The sequence below is a fragment of the Lagenorhynchus albirostris genome, chromosome 3 (genome assembly GCF_949774975.1).
Source record: "Lagenorhynchus albirostris chromosome 3, mLagAlb1.1, whole genome shotgun sequence".
NCBI classification, from domain to species: domain Eukaryota; kingdom Metazoa; phylum Chordata; class Mammalia; order Artiodactyla; family Delphinidae; genus Lagenorhynchus; species Lagenorhynchus albirostris.
In genome coordinates, this window is record NC_083097.1 from 163,599,115 (window position 1) to 163,620,950 (window position 21,836).

Here is a 21,836-nt window from a genome sequence, read left to right on the forward strand (position 1 = left end):
GGCTGGAGGGAAGGGGCTGCCATATTTCCCTTGATGGGTGTCTACACATGCCTTTGAAGGTCACATCCAGGGTGGAGATGCTCACACCTTCTTCTGGGGGCGTACCTGGTACTGCAGTGTCTACACTTCCCTTTAGGGTTCTTGTACAGGGCAGGGGACACTGCATCTTCCTCCAGGGGGGCTCACTGGGGTGGGGCGCCCATGCTTCCCCTCAAGGCTCGGGTTCAGGGTGGGGTGTCTGCACTCCCCTTGGGGGGCTTCGTCTGGGATGGGGTGGGCTTCCGTGGCCCTCACACCCCTTTCCTTCCCAATCTGCAACCAGAAAGTGGCCTACACCACGGTGCTGCAGGAGTGGCTGCGCCTGGCCTGCCGCAGCGATGCCCACCCAGAGCTTGTGCGGCGCCACCTGGTCACCTTCCGGGCCATGTCGGCGCGGCTGCTGGACTATGTGGTCAACATCGCCGACAGCAACGGCAACACTGCGCTGCACTACTCCGTGTCCCACGCCAGCTTCCCCGTGGTGCAGCAGCTGCTCGACAGCGGTGAGCCAGGCGGGGCGGGGACAGTGGAGCCACTGCCCTCCTGGTTTGCGGGGGAGGCCACCCTCATAGTTTGATGGAGGAAATGCTGCCCTCCCCGTCTGATGGGGCAGACGCCGCCCTCCCAGTCTGATGGGGGAGACGCTGCTCTCCCAGTCTGAGGTGAGGGGGATGCAGGCCCCACCTGTGGCCCCGGTGTACTGGAAAAGGCAGACATGGTCTTATGGAAAATATGTGGCCCTTCCCTCCCCCCCCCAACCAATGACCCCTGTATAATGAAAGTGACACCTCTGGAACCCTAGTCTGAGGGAAAGACATGGATGCGGCCTCTGGCCTGGGGCTTGGAGAGAAGATGTGGTCCTCAATTCGACATGAAGAAATTTGCTTTCCCCTAGTGTAATGGGGAAGACATAGCCCCCTAGTCAGTCTGATGAAGGAGGCAGAGCCCACAGTCTCATGGAGGAAACTGACTAGGGACTCTTCCAGATCAATGGGGGAGACACAGCTGCTCCTTTCAGCCCTAAATGTGGGTGCCAGTATCCAGGGGCCCCCAGTCTGATGGAGGAGGCACAGTCTACACCTTTAGGAGCCCCTCCCATAATAGAGGTGGAGACCCTAGGCCAGAATGGGGTTCTCAGTCCAAGAAAAAGGAGTAATTAGGCCAGGCCTAGACTGCTGGAGGAGGCATGATTCCCAGGCTTCCAGTCTGATGGTAGAGACATGACCTGGTCCTCAGGGACCACCCCCCCAGCCTTAAGGCAGACCTGGCCAGCATCAGGGGTGTCTGAGGCCTGTCGTCCTCCTGGTCCCCTCCCCTCAGGTGTCTGCCAGGTAGACAAGCAGAACCGCGCCGGCTACAGCCCCATCATGCTCACCGCCCTGGCCACCCTGAAGACCCAGCATGACCTCGAGACTGTCCTGCAGCTCTTCCGGCTCGGCGATGTCAATGCCAGAGCCAGCCAGGTACGGGCCCTCGGCGCTGCAGACCGGGATAACTCTTCCCATTTATTAACTCCTGGCCATATCCAAGCCCAAGGGGAGAATCCCCACTCCACAGGCAAAGAAACCAAGGCTCAGGGACGTATTCATTTCCTCCAGGTCAAACTAGAGGAGGGGGGACTTGAACCTGGGGGTCTAGCTCCCCATCCTTTTTTTTTTTTTTTTTTGGCCGTGTCACATGGCATGTGGGATCTTAGTTCCCCAACCAGGGATCTAACCTGCGCCCCCTGCAGTGGAAGCACGGAGTCTTAACCACTGGACCTCCAGGGAAGTCCAGAGAGCCCCATTCTTTTTTTCTTCTTTTTTCTTTTCTTTTCTTTATTTATTTTTGGCTGCATTGGGTCTTCGTTGCGGTGAGTGGGTTTCTCATTGTGGCTTCTCTTGTTGCAGAGCACGGGCTCTAGGCATGTGGGCTTCAGTAGTTGTGTCATGTGGGCTCAGTAGTTGTGGCTCGCTGGCTCAGTAGTTGTGGCTCACTGGCTTCAGAGCACAGGCTAAGTAATTGTGGCGCACGGGCTTAGTTGCTCCGCGGCATGCGGGTCCTCCCGGACCAGGGATCGAACCCGTGTCCCCTGCGTTGGCAGGAGGATTCTCAACCACTGCACCACCAGGGAAGCCCCCGAGAGCCCCATTCTTAATGACCTGCCTGCCAGGGTGCCTCTGATACAGAACCTCATGGTGGAAATGGGGGTGTGGGAAGACATGGGGGTCCTCAGCTTTCCTTAAGCCGACGCCATCCCACATCCTGCTTGGTAATTCATTGACCAGCAACTGGACGCTGGGGACTTAAATGTTTGACAAGCAGGCACAGTCCCCACCCTCCCAAAGCTCACTAGCCAGCCAGGAGCTCCAGGAGCCCAAGCATTGGAGGCTTAGCAGGGGTTTGGACCCAGGGCTGTGGGAAGCCACCAGGGCAGGGGCGAGGGCTGCTTTCTGGTTTGGAATCTCCCTTCGGCTGTATGTTGGGGAGCAGAAGCTGGGAGACTGTGGAGGTGACTGGGGCATGGATGGGTGTCTGGGCAGAAGAGCAGGGCACCCAGGACTCCGTGGGAACAGCAAGGAGGGGAGAGATTAGCAGCAGCCTTACCGCAGCAAAGGAAAAGGGGGAGGTGCTGCCGTGGTGCATAACAGGCAGACCCTCCTTGCTTTTTTACTGATTTTTTTTAATTAAAATTTTTTTCTTGGTGGTTTACTTTTTTTTTAATTGAAGCATAGTTGATTTACAGCGTTGTGTTAGTTTCTGGTGTACAGCAAAGTGATTCAGTTTTACATATATGTTCTTTTTCAGATTCTTTTCCATTATAGGTTATTGCCAGCTATTGAATATAGTTTCCTGTGCTATACAGTAGGACCTTGTTGTTTATCTGTTTTACATATAGTAGTTTGTTAATCCCAAGCTCCTAATTTATCCCTCCCCCCACCTTTCCCCTTTGGTAACCATAAATTTGTTTTCTATGCCTGTGAGTCTGTTTCTGTTTTGTAAATAAGTTCATTTGTATCATTTTTTTAGATTCCACATGTAAGTGGTATCATATGATAATATTTGTCTTTCTCTGACTTACTTCGCTTAGTATGGTAATCTCTAGGTCCACCCATGTTACTGCAAATGGCATTACTTCATTCTTCTTTATGGCTGAGTAATACTCCATTGTGTATATATGTACCACATCTTTATCCATTCATCTGTCGATGGACACTTAGATTGCTTCCAAGTCTTGTTGTAAAAGTGCTGTTGTAAAAGTGCTGCTATGAGCATTGGGGTGCATGTATCTGTTTGAATTCGAATTTTCCTCCTTCCAGATGTATGCCCGGGTGGTTTGCTTTTTTAAAAATTGAGGTGAAGTGCACATAAGATCAACCCTTTTAAAGTGAACAAATCGATCCCTAATGCTGTGCCACCCCCATCTCTGTCTACCTCCAGAACATCTTTACACCCTGATAGGAGACCCGGCACCCACAGCTGTCACTCCCACCCTCACTTCCCCAGCCCCTGGCCCCCTCCAGTCTGCTCTCTGTCTCTATGGATTTGCCTGTTCCGGGTATTTCATATAAATGGAATCATGTAGTATGGGTCCTTGCGTGTCTGGCTCCTAGCACGGAGCGTAATATTTTCAAGGTTCATCCACGTTGCGGTATGCTTCAGGCCTTCATTTCTTTTTAAGGATGAATAACGTTCTGTAGTATGGATATATAAATTTCTTTATCCATTCATCCACTGATGGATGTTTTTTTTTTTACAGTGAAGTTTAACTGGCAGACAGAAAAGTGTACAACTCTTAGCTCAACACATTTTACTTACGTTTGCACCTGTGAGTTAGGAATCTGATTTAAGTGGGCATAGCGGTGGGGAGGCACAGAGCATCTCCCCGAGGAGGAGACATTTAAGCTGAGACCTGAGGGAGGAGCCAGCAGGAGGAAGACGGATCAGCAGGTGCAAAGGCCCAGTGGTAGGAAGGATTATTTGAGATACAGAAGGAGGCCCGTGAGTGGAGGTGCTGTTAGCGTCAGAGTACCCAGGAACCATGGATGGTTCCGGAGCAGGGGTGTCACGCTCTGGAGGCTGCGTGATCCATAAGCTGTTCCTTGCCCTACCCAGGCGGGGCAGACAGCCCTGATGCTGGCGGTCAGCCACGGGCGGGTGGACGTGGTCAAAGCCCTGCTTGCCTGCGAGGCGGACGTCAACGTCCAAGATGATGACGGCTCCACGGCCCTCATGTGTGCCTGCGAGCACGGCCACAAGGAGATCACGGCGCTGCTGCTGGCTGTGCCCAGCTGCGACATCTCTATCACCGACCGCGTGAGTCCCCACCCAGGCGCACTCCGGGGAGGGCGGGAACATGGTGCAGGGTGTCAGCATAGCAACTGATGCTTTGCAGGACGGGAGCACGGCTTTGATGGTGGCCTTGGATGCAGGACACAGTGAAATTGCATCCATGCTGTACTCTCGCATGAACATCAAGTGCTCGGTGAGTCTCGGCCCGGGCAGGGCAGCGGGTGCGGGGCTCTGGGAAGGGATGGTGTATGGGGACCATCCCGAGGGCTGCATGGTCAGCTGCTTGTTGAACCTTCACGGTGCCCCCGCGAGGAAGTAAGGCATGAGAGCTGAGACTGCACGGTATTCGAACCCGGATCTGTCTAGTTCCAAATCATGCTCTTAATTACCACACAGAGGACTTGGGCGTGCCTCCCAAGCATGACTTCTGGAACCTTCCACAATAACCCAATTCAGTTGCATAAAGTACTGTTACTATTACCATTTCTCAGGTGGGGAAGCTGACGCTTTGAATGGTTACATTCCTGGCCCAAAGTCTCACAGACAGGAAGGGGCAGAGAGACCTCGGGGTCTGAATCCAGACCACGGGCAGGAGCCCTCTGCCCCCTCCTCTTCACCCCCACCTTGTACCTGCCCCGGCCTCCCCAGGCACGTCTGGGGCCAGGTTCAAGGGTGGCGTGGTGGGCGTCAACCACAGCAATTCCCCAAATGGTCTAGGAGAGAAAAGGTTGCTGAGACCAAAGCCATTTGGGTCCCGACTGGCCTCCAGCTTCTTCCTGAGGCCCCGAGTCTTTCCGTCTTCACTGCGTAGGGTGTTAGGACACCTGAGCCTCCGTTGTAGTGCTTAGGGGATCCCCTTGGGATCAGCTGTGGGCCTTCATGTCCTCAGCTGGAAAATGGGGGGTGATGGGGCTGGGTGGCGTCCTGCTGTCTGATCTGTGGTCCTGCTTCCCAGGGCTCCTGAGGGATGAATCCCACTCCTCCATCACTGTCCCCCTGGACCATTGCCACTGCCTCCGCTCTGCTTCCCTGGCTCCCACCCTCACTGTCCCCTCCACTCTGTTCTCCCCACAGCGGCCAGAGGCCACTGTGAGCACCTGAGTCGGGGTACATCCCTCCTCTGCTCACAGCCCTCTGTGGCTCCCACCCCACTTAGAGAAAAAAGCAGAAGTCACCTCCAGAGCACACCAAGCCCTGCTCAACACCCCTCACCTCCCCCCACTCTCTTTCCTCTCCCCCTCGCTCACCCTGCTCCAGCCACACTGGCCCGATCGCCGCTCCTGCCTCAGGGCTTTTGCACTTGCTGTTTCCGCTGCCTGGAACGCCCTGCCCCTTGGCTGGACCCCTAACATCCTTCAGCTCAGACGTCACCCTCCCCAACCGCCCACTCTCCACTTTCACTGCCTTCCACCCCCTATCCCTCAGGAAAAACCCTCCACTGCATTCATCTGTGAGCTGCTCCGAAGCATCTCCCCAACGTCACCTCCTCGAGGCCAAGGAACCAAGGCCTCTTGTTCACTCACGGCAGGCGCGGGGCCAGCCAACAAAGTCGGCGCCTCATAGCACAGGAAAGGATGCCCAACAAAAGGAATTCTGCCTCTCGTTTCAGTTTGCCCCGATGTCGGATGAGGAGAGTCCTGCGTCGTCCTCCGCAGAAGAGTAGCCGTCAGAGGGGCCCGAGGCGCCTCTCCCGGGGGCCAGGCAGCCCCAGAGCGAACCATCCCTGGTCCCTCATGCCCTCCCTGGCCGGCCCCCACTCTACCCACCAAGGCCCAAGTCTCAAATGCAAGTGGGGTTTTCTTCTGCTTCCCCAGGGAGCCCCCAACAGCCCTGAGACTTCAGCCGAAAGCAGGTTTTTTCCCAGCACCCCGGTTCAAAGCAGCCGCAGCGCAGACCGAAGCTAAATTCTTATATAAATTGGCGCCAGTGGCTGATGCTGGGGCGTGGGTTTGCGAAGAACGCTGAGAACAATCAACTGGCAATTAAGGATGGAGGAGGGTGAGAGGGAAAAATATTGTATTTCGGAATCATGTTCGGGGAAGGGGGGGGAAATTTGAAAGTCACTGGAATCGCATATTTTCATTTTAATCCTCAATGTGATTACGCACGGATCACGTCTGGAGTGGCCTAATGCGCCCCCTGCTCGCTCCCCTACATTTAATTGTTCGGTATATAATAGCATTTTGTCCACTTCCCCCTCCCCAGACGGCTTTCTTGGTGGAATTTTCTTCTGGTCTCTTCACAAAGCAGACCCTGTCTTTGTCGCCCGGGGCAGGAAGTTTAGTCGTTTCTTCTGCCTTCACGTGGCCACTGCCAGCGTCTCCCACGCCCTCATTCAGGTGGGGGGCTCAGGACCCAGCAGCCAAGGTGTGCAAGTAGTTCATATCGAGAGATTACCCAGAAATCCGTCCCCTCCCCACATGGGGGCCCTGGCAAATACTCATTTTCCTAGAAAATCCTTTAGATGTGGAGGTGCAGGAAATGAATCCGGTCCCCAGAGTGGTCCTTGCATCCCTAGGCTTAGAACGCCAGTAGCAGGGCCATCCTTTTTCTCCCCAGACTCCAGAATGTCTCTCCTCAAAGGAAAGAAAACAGGGCATGAGATTGTTGGCAAAGCATAGGACCAGTTCCAAAAACTCCATGTGTGCTCGATTAAAAGTTGGCTGCCCCCAAGGGCTCCCAGTGCAAACTTAAAGAGACAGGGCTTTGCCGAAAACCAAACAAGGGCCAGCTGGGTTGTTTTTTTTTTTTTTTTTTAACAACGTACAGGCTTTCCAGAGCTGCCTGGAACGGAGCCTGCTGGAAACGGGGCTCTCCCGACACACGTAGTTTCCTGCATGGCCTATTTTGTCCCCAGAATCTCAGCAAAGTTTTCTTTCCTGTTCCTTCCTTTTGTGACCAAAAAAAAAAAAAAAAGGGGAGGGGGGAAGGGGGACAGGTTCCGAGCGTCGAAAAGTGCCTTGTGACCAGGGAGTAAGATCCCTAGTTCTTAGGTGTCCTGCCCTCTCTTGTCCAGTTCTCAGCCTAGCTGCTGGGGTGGAAGCCAAAACCCCAGCAGGACAGAGCAAGCCCTCGGCACTTACACGTTCATTCAGTACAGCCAAGTGCTGGCTTCTCTCCTAGAAAAGTAGGTTTCCTGGCTTGATGGAGTCTGGCTTGCTTTGATTTTGATGGAAGGGATGGTACCCAAGTCAAGAGAGCTTAAATGGTCAAAGGAGAGAGACACCCCAGTGTGTGTGTGTGTGTGTGTGCGCGCGTGCGTGCGTGCGTGTGCGTGCGTGTGTGTGTGTGTGTGTGTGTGTAAATGGCGAGGAAAGGAAACCCAAGCTGACTGGGGATGACCACCGACAGAAGGCCACAGCTTTGGGCAGCTTTGAGAAGCGGTACAAGCGTTGTGTGCCTGTGTGTCTGGCCCTGGAGCCGGTGGGTGTGTTTCTTTTAAGCTTTTAGAAGCAGTTCATTGACACCCCCTATAAGTCCATAGTTATCCCTGTGTTCCCTTCTCCCCAGCTTACCCACTGGACTTGGCATGGTAGGCTACAGGGGGTCCTGCCTCTGATCCCACTCTCTTCTCACGTGTATTCATGACCTTTAACTTCACTTTCCAACCACGGTACGTCCATAAAGACAGTATTACACTTAAATGAAGTATTCCTTTTAGTAATCGTTTTTTAGAAAGTAAAGGAATTTAATAAAGCTACCTTATGATTATGCCAAAGCATCTGTGTCTGGTCTTTGTTACTGTACTACTCTTGAAGTTTTAAAATAGATCCTTTTTTTTTTTTTTTTTTGCGGTACGCGGGCCTCTCACTGTGGTGGCCTCTCCCGTTGCGGAGCACAGGCTCCGGACGCGCAGGCTCAGCGGCCATGGCTCACGGGCCCAGCTGCTCCGCGGCATGTGGGATCTTCCCGGACCGGGGCACGAACCCGTGTCGCCTGCATCGGCAGGCGGACTCTCAGCCACTGCGCCACCAGGGAAGCCCTAAAATAGATCTCTTTTTTTAAAATGGACTTATTTGAACAATGTTCCAAGCTACAGAAAGGTGACAAGAATATTACAATAAACGCCCTTATGCTCTGCCCTACACTGGCACCACCCAATACTACAGCCACTAGCCACCTGTGGCAATCTCCATTTAGATGGAAATCAACTGTAATTAATTCATGGTCAGTAGCTGCACGTGGTTGGTGGCTACCCTATTGGGCTGCAGAGATACAGAACACTGCCACTGTGGCAGAAAGTTCTAATCAAACCCATTGTGGGTGGGACTCCCCTGGTGGTGCAGTGGTTAAGAGTCCGCCTGCCAATGCAGGGCACATGGGTTCGAGCCCTTGTCCGGGAAGAGCCCACATGCCACAGAGCTACTAAGCCCGCGCGGCACAACTACTGAGCCTGTGCTCTAGAGCCCGCGAGCCTCAACTACTGAAACCCAGGCACCTAGAGCCCGTGCTCCGCAACAAGAGAAGCCACCGCAATGAGAAGCCCACGCACCTCAATGAAGAGTAGCCCCAGCTCACTGCAACTAGAGAAAGCCCGCGTGCAAGACCCAAAGCAGCCAAAAATAAATAAATTTATTTTTAAAAAACCCACTGTGGGCAGAAAAAAATGTTTACTAATTGTTTTTTCCTCATGACAAAAGAATTTATAGTGATTGTAAAACACAAAGTTTAAGCAATACAAAAACATTTGGCATAGTGGAGGGTGCCATGGTCCTACTTGGTAGCAATGCGTGCCATTGTCAATACTTTGGAGAATCTCCTGTCAAACCTTTTTCTTTTCTTTTTTTTTTTTTTTAGTGTTTATTTATTTTTACTTGTTGACAGTTTGCTTTATTTATTTATTTATTTATGGCTGTGTTGGGTCTTCGTTTCTGTGTGAAGGCTTTCTCTAGTTGTGGCAAGCGGGGGCCACTCTTCATCGCGGTGCACGGGCCTCTCACTATCGCGGGCTCTCTTGTTGCGGAGCACAGGCTCCAGACGCGCAGGCTCAGTAATTGTGGCTCACAGGCCCAGATGCTCCGCGGCATGTGGGATCTTCCCAGACCAGGGCTCGAACCCATGTCCCCTGCATTGGCAGGCAGATTCTCAACCACTGCGCCACCAGGGAAGCCCAAACCTTTTTCTTATAGGTTGGATATTAAAATACTTAGTTTTGCTGTTTTATTTTTTATTGAGGTGGCGTATACCACTTGCATACAAGTCGTGTACAGAAGTGTACAGCTCCATGGCTTTTTGAAAAGTGAACATCTATGAGTCACCAGCTCCAGGAAAGGAAGCGGAGCATCCTCAGCAACGCTCCCCAGCCCCTAGGCCACTCCTCTCTCTCCCCCAAGGACGACTGATGATGGAGGATTGCTCTCCTGATTCTCACTTCCTCTGTTTTTCCTCTGGACTGTTCAACCAGGAGATAACGGGTGGTTTTCAGAGGTTATAGGAAGTCCCAGAAATTTTACACAAAGTTGTATATTTCTAAGTGGAAGGTCCACTGATCTTGTCAGTTTTCCAGAAGGGTCTGTGAGCCAAGAAGGGGCCTTTCGGAAATTAAAAAGAAAAAAATTGGACGCTCCCTGGTGGTCCAGTGGTTAGGACTCGGTGCTTTCACTGCCATGGCCCGGGTTCCATCCCTGGTCGGGGAACTAAGATCCCACAAGCCACGTGGCGTGGCCAAAATATAAATAAATTAAATTAAATTTTAAAAAAATTGTTTCTCACAAGCAATCACCCAGGACCATTTATTTCATCATCTTTGTTACCCTGTTCAGCTCATGCTTAAGACCCCATTCCCCACCCTCCAAACCCAGTGTCTTGCTTTGCTTTTTAAAAATACATGTCTACAAAAAGGAATGAAATTGAGTTATTTGTAATGAGGTGGATGGACCTAGAGTCCGTCATACAGAGCGAAGTAAGAGAGAAAGAGGAAAACAAATAACCGTATGCTAACACACATATATGGAATCTAAAAAACTGGTACTGATGAACCTAGTGGCAGGGGAGGAATAAAGATGCCGACATAGGGAACGGACTTGAGGACACAGTGGGGGAAGGGGAAGCTGGGATGAAGTGAGAGAGTAGCATTGACATATATACACTACCAAATGTAAAATGGATGGCTAGTGGGAAGCAGCTGCATAGCACAGGGAGATCAGCTCAGTGCTTTGTGTCCACCTAGAGGGGTGGGATAGGGAGGGTGGGAGGGAGGCTCAAGAGGGAGGGGATATGGGGATATATGTATACATATAGCTGATTCACTTTGTTGTAGAAACTAATACAAAATTGTAAAGTAATTATACTCCAATAAAGATATTACAGGGACTTCCCTGGTGGCACGGTGGTTAAGAATCCGCCTGCCAATGCAGGGGACACGGGTTCGAGCCCTGGTCCAGGAAGATCCCACATGCCACGGAGCAACTAAGCCCATGCACCACAACTACTGAGCCTGTGCTCTAGAGCCCGTGAGCCACAACTACTAAGCCCGCGAGCCACAACTACTGAAGCCCTCACGCCTAGAGCCCGTGCTCCACAACAAAAGAAGCCACCACAATGAGAAGCCCGCGTACCACAACGAAGAGTAGCCCCCGCTCGCCACAACTAGAGAAAGCCCGAACGCAGCAACGAAGACCAAACACAGCCAAAATTAAATAAATAAAATTTTTTAAAAAAGACATTACAGAAAAAGAATAGAAATTGTGCATGAAAAAAATATGTCTGAAAAAAATATATGTCTATTTTTGTGGCAAAATATACATAACAAAACATTTACCATCTAAACTATTTTTAACCGTGCAGTTCAGTGCCATTAAGTACATTCACATCGTTGTGCAACGATCTCCACCATCCATCTCCAGAACTCTTTTCATCTTCCCAAAGTGAAACTCTGTCCCCATGAAACACTGACATCATCACTCCCACACCCAGCCGCTGGCAACTGCCATTCTATTTTCTGTCTCTGAATTCAACTACTCTAGGGACCTCATATAAGTGGAATCGTGCAGTGTTTGTCTTTTTATGGCTGGCTTATTTCACTTAGCATAATACACTCAAGATTCATCCACACTGTAGCATGTGGCAGAATTTCCTTACTTAAAGACTGAATACTGTTCCACTGTTTGCATGCACCACGTTTTATTTATCCATTCATCCATCAGTGGACACTTGGTTGCTTCCACCTTTTGGCTATTGTCAATCATGCTGGTTATACAAACATCTTCAAGTCCCAGCTTTCAATCTGGGGGGGTATATACCTAGAAGTACAACTGCTGGGTCATACAGTAGTTCTGTTTTCAGTATTTTGAGGAATAGCCAGTGTTTTTTCCGGGGCAGTTGCACCAATTTACATTCCCACCAACCAGTTTTTCCATGTCCTCACCAACAACTGTTATTTTCTGATTTTTTTTTTTTAATAGTAGCCATCCTAATGGCTGTGAGTGGTTCTCTCTTTATTTTTTGGAAGTGAGGTGAGTGGCCTTTTTGACAGGAGCATTTATATATTTCAGGCTCTGGTTGTGCAACCTGGAATGGCTTAACTCTTGAAAAACCTCTCCCAGCTGATAAGAGAGCTATCATTAGCCCATGACTTAGAAAGGTTAAGAACTTGCCACGGTCATAGGTGAACTGCAGAGCCAGAAACGGAACCCATGGTCTTATCTCTTCTTCATTTCACTCAGCACTGTGCCCGCCTTTAGGCACAGAGAAGGCCAGCCCCTGCCACCAAAGGTCACGTAGCTGATGGTGACAGAGCAATCTCAGCATCAAATGCTCAGCGAACAGGAGGGTGAGCGATGCCATAAGCGCTGACTCTGGAGACCCAGCTCCATGCCCCGACACCGACATTTCTGCAGGAAACAACTAAGGTGTCATCACTTATACATCTGCTAGCCACCCTATGAGATAAAGGCTGTGGAGCTTCTTAACCTGAACATCTGGGGATGGCCTTCTGGGGTCCTGAAATCCAAAAATTTGTGCCTGTTGGGTACGTTTTTCAAAGAAGAGCCTGTCTCGTTGCTCTCATTAGATTTCAAAGGAATCTGTGACCCGGGGAAGACTAAATAAATATATTAGTCTTAGGGTGTCCCCAGCTCCATGATCGCTGTCAAAATATTACAACATGAACAGTCCCTGGGGTCTTGGCAAAAATTATCCCATGAAAGTAAGCTCTAAGGAGGAAGGTGGCTCCAGGCTTGGGCTTGGGGACCTGTCAGATTCTGGATGGTCAGTGGAAATCTTGACGCCTCTGTTGTAGTTTCTCTCCTCTCTCCCTGGCTGTGCCTTCTCTATCTGGCCGGCTTCTCCTCTCTTCTCCAACGTCTGCAATTGGTGGGTCTCAGAACTTAGTCCTCAGACCTTGTCCTCTCCATACTCTCCCCCAGGAGAGCTGTCATCTGATATTGGCTGCACCCTGACGACGCCCGGATTTCTATCTGCAGCTCAAACGTCTCTGCAGGCTCATAGCCAAGCAACTATCTTTTCTTTTTCTTTTTTTTTTTTTTGCCACGCCGTGGATCATGCGAGATCTTAGTTCCCTGACCAGGGATCGAACCCACGTCCCCTGAAGTGGAAGCACGGAGTCTTAACCACTGGGCCGCCAGGGAAGCCCTGCAACTACCCTCTTGATAGCTCCACGTGGTCAGCCTCCAGGCACTGGGAACTTCCCCAAGCTTTCCATTTCACGCAGCCCTCCACCTCCAAGCCTGCTCCCTTACCCGCCTTGGCCACCAGTACCACCACCACTACCCACCACCCAACAGGTGTTTGGGCCAAACACCCAGAAGTATCCTTTCTCTTCCTCAGAGAAGGATGGAATCCAGTCTTGCTGGCAAGTTCTCTTGATTCTGGAAGATCTGGAGCCAATCCACTCCATAGCTCTTCCCTGCTTAACACCTTTGAACTTACTCTTTCCTCTCCTGGTGCTTTGTTTCCTTTTTGTTTCCTTTTCATCACTCGGGTCCCAGTTCATATGTTCCCTTCTCAGGGAGTCCATCCCTGACCACGTAACCTAAAGCCACTTCCCTCCCCTGCCCCAACTCTGGTGACTCTGTCCTATGACCCTGGTTTATTCCCTGTAGCAGGTGTTCCTGGCTAAAATGATTCTGTTCATCTGTTTCTTTGCTTACTGTGAGGACTTGCCACTACAGCTGTGGCTTTCAATGGTTTTTTACACAACCCACAGCAAGATACAAATTTCACATGTGACCCAGTGATCCAGGTGTTATGGCTGCATCACAAATTACCCCCAAGTTTACTGGCTTTAAACAAAAGCTTTAAACAAAGGCATCGATGTTGCTCACAGTTTGGGCCGGGCTTGATGGGAACAGTTCTCTCTCTCCTCCTCTTGGTGTCAGCTGGGACGGCTCAAAGCCTGGGGGCCGGAATCATCTCAATGTTCACTCACTTCTCTGGTGGTTGATGCTGGTTTCAGCTGGGACCTTATCTGGGAGACTCCTCACGTGGCTTGGGCTTCCTCACAACATAGCAGCTGGGCTCACAGAGAGTATCCTGGAATTGAGAAAGAGGGAGAGAGCGAGCTAGCACCAGGCAAAAGATGTATTCTAGTTTCTGACTTAGACTTGGAATTCACACGGCGTCCCTCCTGCCACATTCTGTTTGTTGCACAAATCCTGCTCAAGTTCAAGAGAAGAATTGGAGTCTGTCTCTTGATAGGGACTGGCAAAATTGGAACTATTTCTGTAGCCATTTTTTTGGAAAATACAATCTTCCACACCCAGTAGACAAATGGGGGGAGTTTCCCAAAACAATACTTAGCTTTCTGTACACAATGCACTGATTTTTTTTTTCATTGTATTTTGTTGAAAATGCTGGTCATGACCCGCTTATTTTTTCACCTCATTTTTTTTTTTTTTTGCGGTACGCGGGCCTCTCACTGTTGTGGCCTCTCCCGTTGCGGAGCACAGGCTCCGGACGCGCAGGCTCAGCGGCCATGGCTCACGGGCCCAGGCGCTCCGCGGCATGTGGGATCTTCCCGGACCGGGGCACGAACCCGCGTCCCCCGCATCGGCAGGCGGACTCTCAACCACTGCGCCACCAGGGAAGCCCTCTTCACCTCCTTTGAGGGACATGTCACAAAAGTGAACAGTTTGTCTTTCCTCAACCGTAACCCCGCACACAGCATGGTGTTCGGTGAGAATCAAACACCTCACCCACTAGCCTTCTACGTATTTTTTATTTAACACCTATAAAGCACGTACTGAATACCAGGCACTGACCTCATTCAACTCTCACACCAACTCTGAAGTAGACACTATGATGATCCTCATTTAACTGAGGAGGAAAGTGAAGCACAGAAGGATGAAGCAATTTGCTCGGGATAACACAGCTAGTAAGTGGAAAATCTGGGATTGAAACGCAATAAATCTGGATGCAGACTCCATTTTGCTACGCAGCCTCTTATAGAATTTACTTATTTATGATGTTTATTGTGAGTGTCCCACACACACACCGCTGAACCTCAGCTCCACGAGAAGTAGTTCTTGGCTTCGCCCCTAGAACAGCGCGTTGCTCGCAGCAGGCACTGGACCCGGAAAGAAACAGCTTCAAGATCTTGCAGCCGCTTTCCAGCCTGCGCAGGCGCATCAGGCCGGACGCCGGAGGCACCCCCACGCTCCCTACGCAGACTGGCCATCGCCAATGGTTGACAGAGGAGCCGGCGCAGGCGCACTAGTCCGACTAGACGCGGCCTCCCTCATTGGCTGATGACTGACGTGGGCTAAACCCAATGGAAACGGGCCTCTCCGGGAAGGGGGCGGGGCCCAGCGGGCAGTTAAATTTGCGCGGGATTGGTCCTAGTGTAGTCATGGCGGCCTTCCGCGACATGGAGGAGGTGAGCCAGGGGCTGCTGAGCCTGCTGGGTGCCAACCGCGCCGAGGCGCAGCAACGGCGGCTGCTGAGGCGCCACGAGCAGGTGGTGGAGCGGCTGCTGGAGACGCAAGACGGTGCCGAACAGCGGCTGCGAGGTGAAGGCCGGGGCGGGGGGCGGCGGGCAGCCGGGCCCGAGTGGTGGTGGTGGTGACCAGGCCGGCCTCAAACCTCCTCCCTTCTGGGCGCCCCATCCGCTACCGTATTTCCCCGTGCGACCGGCGGATGAGCATTGTCCCCTCTGAGCCTCGGTTTCCCCACCCATGAAATGGGCTTCAGGACAGCAGCCACCTCCCAGGGGTTTAGTGGTGAATGTAGGAGGTCTGACGCGCTGTGAGCAGGAGCTGGGACTCAGGGTTTGAATTGGGGCTCAGGTGTCAAAGCGTCGGGTTTGAATCCCAGCACCGCCACTTCCCAGCTGTGAGATTTGAGGTGACTTACTTAACCTTGCAATGCCTCTGTTTCCCATAAAATGGTTGTAATAATAAATAGTCCGCATCTTCCTGCTGAGATTGTTCCCTTGTCTTACTGAGCACCTGCTGGGTCCAGGCATAGTGCCAGTCATGGGGTGACAGCCGGGAACAAAGCAAACAAAATCCCTGGGGTGGGGGTAGAGCTAATATTCTAGTGGGGTGAGGCAGAGGATAAACAAGAAAAATGGATTTGTCAGGACGTGATGGGCTAAGGATTTCAGCTGTTAACTCATGAACCCTCTTGTCCCAGTCCAGTGCTTCCCTCTCAAGCCTCAGTTTCCTCATCTGTGAAATGGGGTTGCTGATAGCACCCCTTGATGGATCAAAGTGAGATTCATGGAGATGATGCTTGCACAGGAGCTGCCCTTGTTGCGGCTTTTCTCAGCATCAGGGTTTTTTTGTTTTTGTCTTTTAAAGGCTTCAAACTTTTTTTTTATTGTGGTAAAATTGACATAACCTAAGATTTACCATTTTAACTATTTTCAAGTGTCCGGTTCAGTGGCATTAAGTACATTCACATTGTTGTGTGACCATCACCACCGTCATCTCCAGTATTCCATGGTATGGATACACCACATTTTGTTTATTCATTCATCCATTACTGGACACTTGGGACACTTCCACCCCTTGGCTATTGTGAATAATGCTGCTATGAGCATGAGTGTACAAATATCTCTTTGAGTCCCTGCTTTCAATTCTTTTTTGTATTTTCCCAGAAGTGGAAATGCTGGATCAGATGGTAATTTGGTATTTAATTTTTCTGAGGGGCTGTCATCTAGTTTTCCACTGTGGTTTCAGTGCCAGGGATTTGTAATGCCTTTTGACAATTACACTTTATGAGGGGGTGCCGTTTGGGTTGAGACTTGAATGATCTGGAAGCTAGCCATGGGATGGCTCCGGGAAGAGTGTTCCTGGCAGAGGGGACTGTCAATGCAAAGGTCATGAGGTGAGAATGAGCTGGAGACCCAAGAGAAAGAGGTAGAAGATGAGGTCATCAGGGGCCAGACTTGCCAGCCTGTGAGCCCCCAGGAGGAGGAGTTTGGATGTTAGGCTAAGCACAACAGATGTCCTGGTCAGGGTCTTCTGCTCTTTTCTCCTTCCTCCTTCCTTCTCTCTCCTTTCTTTCCTCCCCTCCCGCTCCATTAACTCCCCTTTCACTGATGGTTGAGGAGAAGCTCCGCATCACCCAACCTGCCTGGGTTTCAGAAGAACGGAGGGATTTGGGGCAGGGAGACAAGAGTCGGTGTTCTAGGGAGCTGGGGTTTCGATCAAAAGGATCCGGTTCAGATCCCAGCTTCAGAGCTAAGTGTGTGGACAAGCCACTGGACCTTGGGCTTCTGCTCATCGCCTCTCAAATCGGGGGAGGGGTTCAGCCACCCTCAGAGAGTGGTGAGAGTTCAGTGAGTTGGGGCCCCGTGGTCACCTGTGGCACTTAGCACACATTCGGGTAAAGACAGCTTATAATGAACGTCCATGGGGAAGAGATCATCCCAGGAGACTCGGTTGTTGTTCGGAGGGTGAGTGGAGAAGGGGCGGGAAGGCTGCAAAAGAGAGCCAGACCCTCAGCTCTCCTAACAGGAAGTCAGCAGGCACCGTCTAACACAGACAGATCAAGAAATAGCAGCATAAGCAAATTATTTAGAAATATGAAGGTCGATGCCAGAGAAAACAGTGAAGAGTTTAAGTGGCTGCTTCAGAGGGTTGGAGAGGCTTAGAGAGGGTTATATGTGTGTGTGTGTTTAAATTTTCACAACCATAGACATGTGGTGCTTTGATTAAAAATTAATATAAGTTTATAAACACTTAAACACTGGCCCTTTAAGAAGCATTTTCATCCGTGCCTTCTCTGAGTTGGCAGGTTTCTCTGACTCTGTGGGAAGGAACACAGTAACCTTCTTAGGGTGTTTTTGATCTTTTTGGATGTTTTGTTCAAAATGTGTTTATTCTGAGTAGGTGTTGGCGATGTACAGTGATTTTAAGATGCAATCTGTGCTTTGAAGAAGAGAGACTTGGGAATAAATAGTCCATTGTGATAAGGGCTGTCCTGGGAGCACAGTCTCGCCCCAGGAGGGAGAAGAGAGTGTCCAGCCGCCTGAGTCAGGCGTTATCCAGAAGGCCTTAATGCTGGGAATGATGCGCCAGTGGGCAGGGACACAGGGGTACAGGTCCCTGGAAGACCGGCAGGCAGGGGCCCAGGACTGAAAAAACATGGCGTGTCTGCACGATGATGAGGCATCTTTGCAGCCAGAGCAAAGGGAAAAGCACATGGTGGGGCAAAAAGCAGGGAGAGAGGAGGTTGGCAGGGATGCCGAAGGTGCCCAAAAAGACCTGGACGTTATCCTGGAGACTCTGGGGAGCCACGGGAGGTCTTTGATCAGGGGAGCGACTTCACATTTGGCCTCTGATGCAGCTGCTCTGAAGGCAGAGAGCAGAAAGGATTGGCAACGGGAGAGACCAAAGCAGGACACGGCCGGGAGGTTTTTGGGGTGGTCCTGGAGGCATGAAGGACCAGCACGCAGAAGAAGGGGTCCTGCCAGACGGGATGGCTAACTGGATCCAGAAAGTGAGTCCCAGGCTTGTTGCTTGGACAATGGGGTCGAGAGTGACGTCATAAATTAAGACTAGGTGTGCAAACAAGGACCAGGCTTTATTACTTTGGATGGATTCAAGTGTGATTTCGGTGAAATGGAAGCACGTGTGCCAGGTCCAGGTGGGACTCTCAGGCGGGCATTTGCAAATAGAACGATGGGTCAGGGAGCTAGAGATGGAAGTGGGAACGTGGCCATAGATGGGAGCATTGAGGCTGCCCTCTGCTCCGGGGCTCTCCTGGGGAGCCCGAGATGAGGAACGCAGACTTCTCCCTGCCCTGCAGAGGTCCTCACTGCGGAGAAGGAGGTGGCCCAGAGCCTCCTCAACGCGAAGGAGCAGGCACACCAGGGCGGCGCCGAGTTGCAGCAGCTTGAAGCCGAGCTTCAGAGGGCCAGCGAGGAGGACGCCCGTCTGAAGGCCAGCCTCCTATATCCTTTCCTGTGTGTGCAGGACAGCCGGGCCCCAGCCTCACCCAGGATGCCCTTGTTCACTCTAGAGAGCACACCTGGAGCCAGCAGCCCCGGGCCCGACGGGGTTGGTGTGAGCACGTGGGCAGCCCTCCCTCCAAAGCCAGGAGTCCTTAACTGCCTGTGTACTCAGCTCAGCAGAGAGCTGGAGGAGCTCAAGGAGATCGAGACTGATCTTGAAAGACAAGAGAGGGAGGTTGACGAAGACACGACAGTCACCATCCCTTCAGCCGTGTAGGTCCACAGACGCGGTGTGAGTGCGCATGTGTGCGTGCACGCAGCCCACAGCTCTTTGTTGGAGTCGACGCTGGAATAACTTCTCTCTCTCTCTCTCCCCCTCTCCCTCTCCCTCTCCCTCCCTCCCCCCCCCCGTTTTGTCTTCTCACACAGGTATGTGGCTCAACTTTATCGCCGAATTAGTAAAATTGAGTGGGATTATGAATGTGAGCCGGGGATGATCAAAGGCAGTATCCTTTGTGGTGAAAGTGGAACCCTGTGCACTGTTGGTGGGAATCTTAAACGGTGCAGACACTATGGTAGATCCTAAAAAATCCAGAATGAACACATAACCCAGCAGGTCGGCTTCTGGGGATACACACGAAGGCATTGAAAGCAGGGACTTGAGCAGATGTTTGTACATCCATGTTCATAGCAACACTGTTCACAAAAGCCAAAAGGTGGGAGCAACCCAAGTGTCCGTCTGCAGATGACCAGATAAACAAAATGTGGTCCATCCATACGGTGGAATATTATTCAGCCTTAAAAAGGGAAGACATTGTGGCACACGCTACAACATGGATGAACCTGGAACATAATCTGCTGGTTGAAATAAACCAGACACAAAAAGTCAGTACTGTGGGCTTCCCTGGTGGCACAGTGGTTGAGAGTCTGCCTGCCGATGCAGGGGACACGGGTTCGTGCCCCGGTCCGGGAAGATCCCACATGCCGCGGAGCGGCTGGGCCCGTGAGCCATGGCCGCTGAGCCTGCGCGTCCGGAGCCTGTGCTCCGCAACGGGAGAGGCCACAACAGTGAGAGGCCCGCGTACCGCAAAAAAAAAAAGTACTGTATGATACCACCTACATGAGGTCCCTAGAGGAGTCAGATTCATGGAAATAGAACGTAGGAAGGGGATTATGGTGGGAGGGGGAGTCAGTGTTTAATGGAGACAGAGCTTTGGTTTTGCAAGATGAAAAGAGTTCTGGAGATGGTAATGATAGTTGCACAACAACATGAATGTGCTTAATGCCACTGAACTGGGCACTTTCAAATGTTTAAGGTGGTAAATATAATGTTATATGTATTTTACCACAATTTAAAAAAAGACAGTTCATTATCTTAACTTTCTGTTCATGAAAATGTCTTTCAGTCTCCAATTATCTTAATAATAACAATTTAAAGGCAGTGTCCTTTCGTCGTGGGGGGAGAGGGAGGGCCATGTGTGCTGGGTTTCCCTTACATCTGCACCCTCAGTCCATCATGGCCCCAGCGTTGCTCAGCCCATCCACCTGGACAGCACCCAGCTCTCCAAGAAATTCATCAGCGACTATCTCTGGAGCTTGGTGGACACAGAGTGGTAGCCAGGAGCCTCTGGGACTGCATCGTACAGTCCCACACAGTGGGAATCAGCCCGTGGTGGGTGGTCAGTGCCTCAGTGGTGAGATCAGCTTAAAATTAAATGTTTATACGTAAATGAGTTCTTTACTGGATTTCTTCCCCCGTTCCCCCGTCTTGACTTTGGCCTCAAATGCTGGACTAGGTAACCAAAGAAAACGGACTTAACTGTGCCAGGCCTGTGACTTCACGTCTGTGACAACACATACAAATGACACCGTAGTATCCGATGACAAATTCCAGGTCTTCGTCATCTGTGATTCAGGTTTGGCCCTTTTTTATCCGTTCGTTCTCTGAGTGCCACTGTGTGTCCGAGCTGTGCTGGGAACCCAAGGCAAGATGAAGGATCCCTTGAGCCAGTGGAGGAGTCAAAAGTGATCAGATGACACCCTCAAGCTAGAGAGCATCCAGAGTGCTTCAGGACCCTGGCCAGGGAGGGGGCCTGCCCCAGGGGATGGCGGTGGCATTTTTGCTGGGACTGGAAAGGATGAGTCAGTCATGAAGAGATTACATTATAGGCTGTATAGGGGCCCATCGCTGGCTCCAGGGTGGGCTGTGTGTCAGAGACCACTGTTTGCCTCCCTGATATTTGTTCTCCCCTCCCCCCTTGGTAAGGAAATCCTTTTAGCTGCCCAGTCAAAACACAGCTTTTCCCAGCCTCCCTTGCAGTTAAGTTCAGGACAGTGAAATGTAAAAAGAAGTGTTGTGTGTGACTTCTTAAAAGGCAAGGTAGTATACCCTTTCCCCCTCTGCTCTGTTTTCTGGAACTTGAGTGTGAAGGCTGGAGCCCTAGCAGCTGTATTGCCACACTTAAGGAGGGGTGCAATCCTCTAGGGATGATAGGAACCTGGTTCCCTGATGATGGTGTAGCTGGGTATCAATGCTGGACTTCCTTGCGGGTAGGGGCTAAACTATTATGTGTGCCTTTGTTATTTTAGTTTTTCTATCACAAACAGCCAAAATAAACCCTAACTGATTCAGCATGCAACCAGGGCCTGGGCCAGCCAATTGATTTCTTCACCTAACCCCCATCCTCAGTGACTGAGGTACTACTAAGAGTGGGAAGCCTGTGGCCAGCCTGCCTGCCTGTGTGAGGGTAGAGAGTGAGAAGTAGGGTCCCTTCAATATCAAGTGCCTCTTGGATACAGCTTTTCCTGAAGCCAGTAGATTTGGTAGTTACATGAGCCTCTGGGTGTTGGGTTTTGTGCACCTCTGTACCATTTACAGTGAGTACAATTTGTATTTCTTGATCAGAGAGGGACATGCTAAGCAGAGGGAGCAGTGAGTTCTAGCAGCTCCTGAGTACATCAAGTGGGCACTAAAAATAGTCCGTTCCGGTGTCTCTCAGAGGCCTTAGAGCAAGGGATCCTGCCTGTTGGGCTCCAGGAGATAGACCCAAAAAAGGGGTTGTTAGTCTCCCTGAAATGTAAGCAGCCCCAGTCCATCTGGCTCACAAAGAAGGATTCCCAGAAGAACTTCAGAGGCCGAGGGCCTGGCTTTACATATTCAAGGAAA

General features: G+C 51.2%; 2 protein-coding genes and 1 long non-coding RNA gene across 12 annotated transcripts in view; 2 read left to right on the forward strand and 1 right to left on the reverse strand.

Moving 5' to 3' along the window:
* Positions 1 to 8,029, forward strand: part of KANK2 (KN motif and ankyrin repeat domains 2) — a 24,392-nt gene extending 16,363 nt beyond the window's left edge. For all 7 annotated transcript variants that reach the window (XM_060145116.1, XM_060145114.1, XM_060145121.1 and 4 more), the window contains 5 exons: positions 323 to 542; positions 1,360 to 1,502; positions 4,135 to 4,335; positions 4,415 to 4,504; positions 5,921 to 8,029. In XM_060145116.1, coding sequence (XP_060001099.1) covers positions 323 to 542; positions 1,360 to 1,502; positions 4,135 to 4,335; positions 4,415 to 4,504; positions 5,921 to 5,974 — 708 coding nt within the window. In that variant the 3' untranslated portion in view covers positions 5,975 to 8,029. The remainder of the gene's footprint in view (positions 1 to 322; positions 543 to 1,359; positions 1,503 to 4,134; positions 4,336 to 4,414; positions 4,505 to 5,920) is intronic.
* LOC132517613 (uncharacterized) overlaps positions 1 to 14,881 on the reverse strand; it is a 19,254-nt gene extending 4,373 nt beyond the window's left edge. The window contains exons 1-3 of one of the 4 annotated variants that reach the window (XR_009539780.1): positions 14,726 to 14,854; positions 14,532 to 14,586; positions 13,596 to 13,803 (exon numbers count right to left, since the gene is read on the reverse strand). This is a non-coding gene — a long non-coding RNA (uncharacterized LOC132517613). Of the gene's footprint in view, positions 1 to 13,595; positions 13,804 to 14,531 lie in introns of all 4 variants that reach the window. The other 3 variants (XR_009539781.1, XR_009539779.1, XR_009539778.1) reach the window with 3 other exon arrangements.
* A 237-nt stretch (positions 14,882 to 15,118) lies between these two features.
* On the forward strand, positions 15,119 to 20,400 carry SPC24 (SPC24 component of NDC80 kinetochore complex). Its single transcript, XM_060146680.1, has 5 exons — positions 15,119 to 15,278; positions 18,526 to 18,686; positions 18,843 to 18,943; positions 19,100 to 19,176; positions 20,181 to 20,400. The coding sequence occupies exons 1-5, from the start codon at positions 15,119 to 15,121 to the stop codon at positions 20,285 to 20,287; spliced, it is 606 nt and encodes a 201-aa protein (XP_060002663.1). The 3' UTR covers positions 20,288 to 20,400.
* The last annotated feature ends 1,436 nt before the right edge of the window (positions 20,401 to 21,836 follow it).

Coding starts and splice junctions, on each gene's coding strand:
- SPC24 (XM_060146680.1), top strand. CDS start 15,119: ATGGCGGCCTTCCGCGACATGGAGGAGGTGAGCCAGGGGCTGCTGAGC. Junction 15,279..18,525: donor TGCCGAACAGCGGCTGCGAG/GTGAAGGCCGGG, acceptor CCTGCCCTGCAG/AGGTCCTCACTGCGGAGAAG. Junction 18,687..18,842: donor TCCTATATCCTTTCCTGTGT/GTGCAGGACAGC, acceptor CTGTGTACTCAG/CTCAGCAGAGAGCTGGAGGA.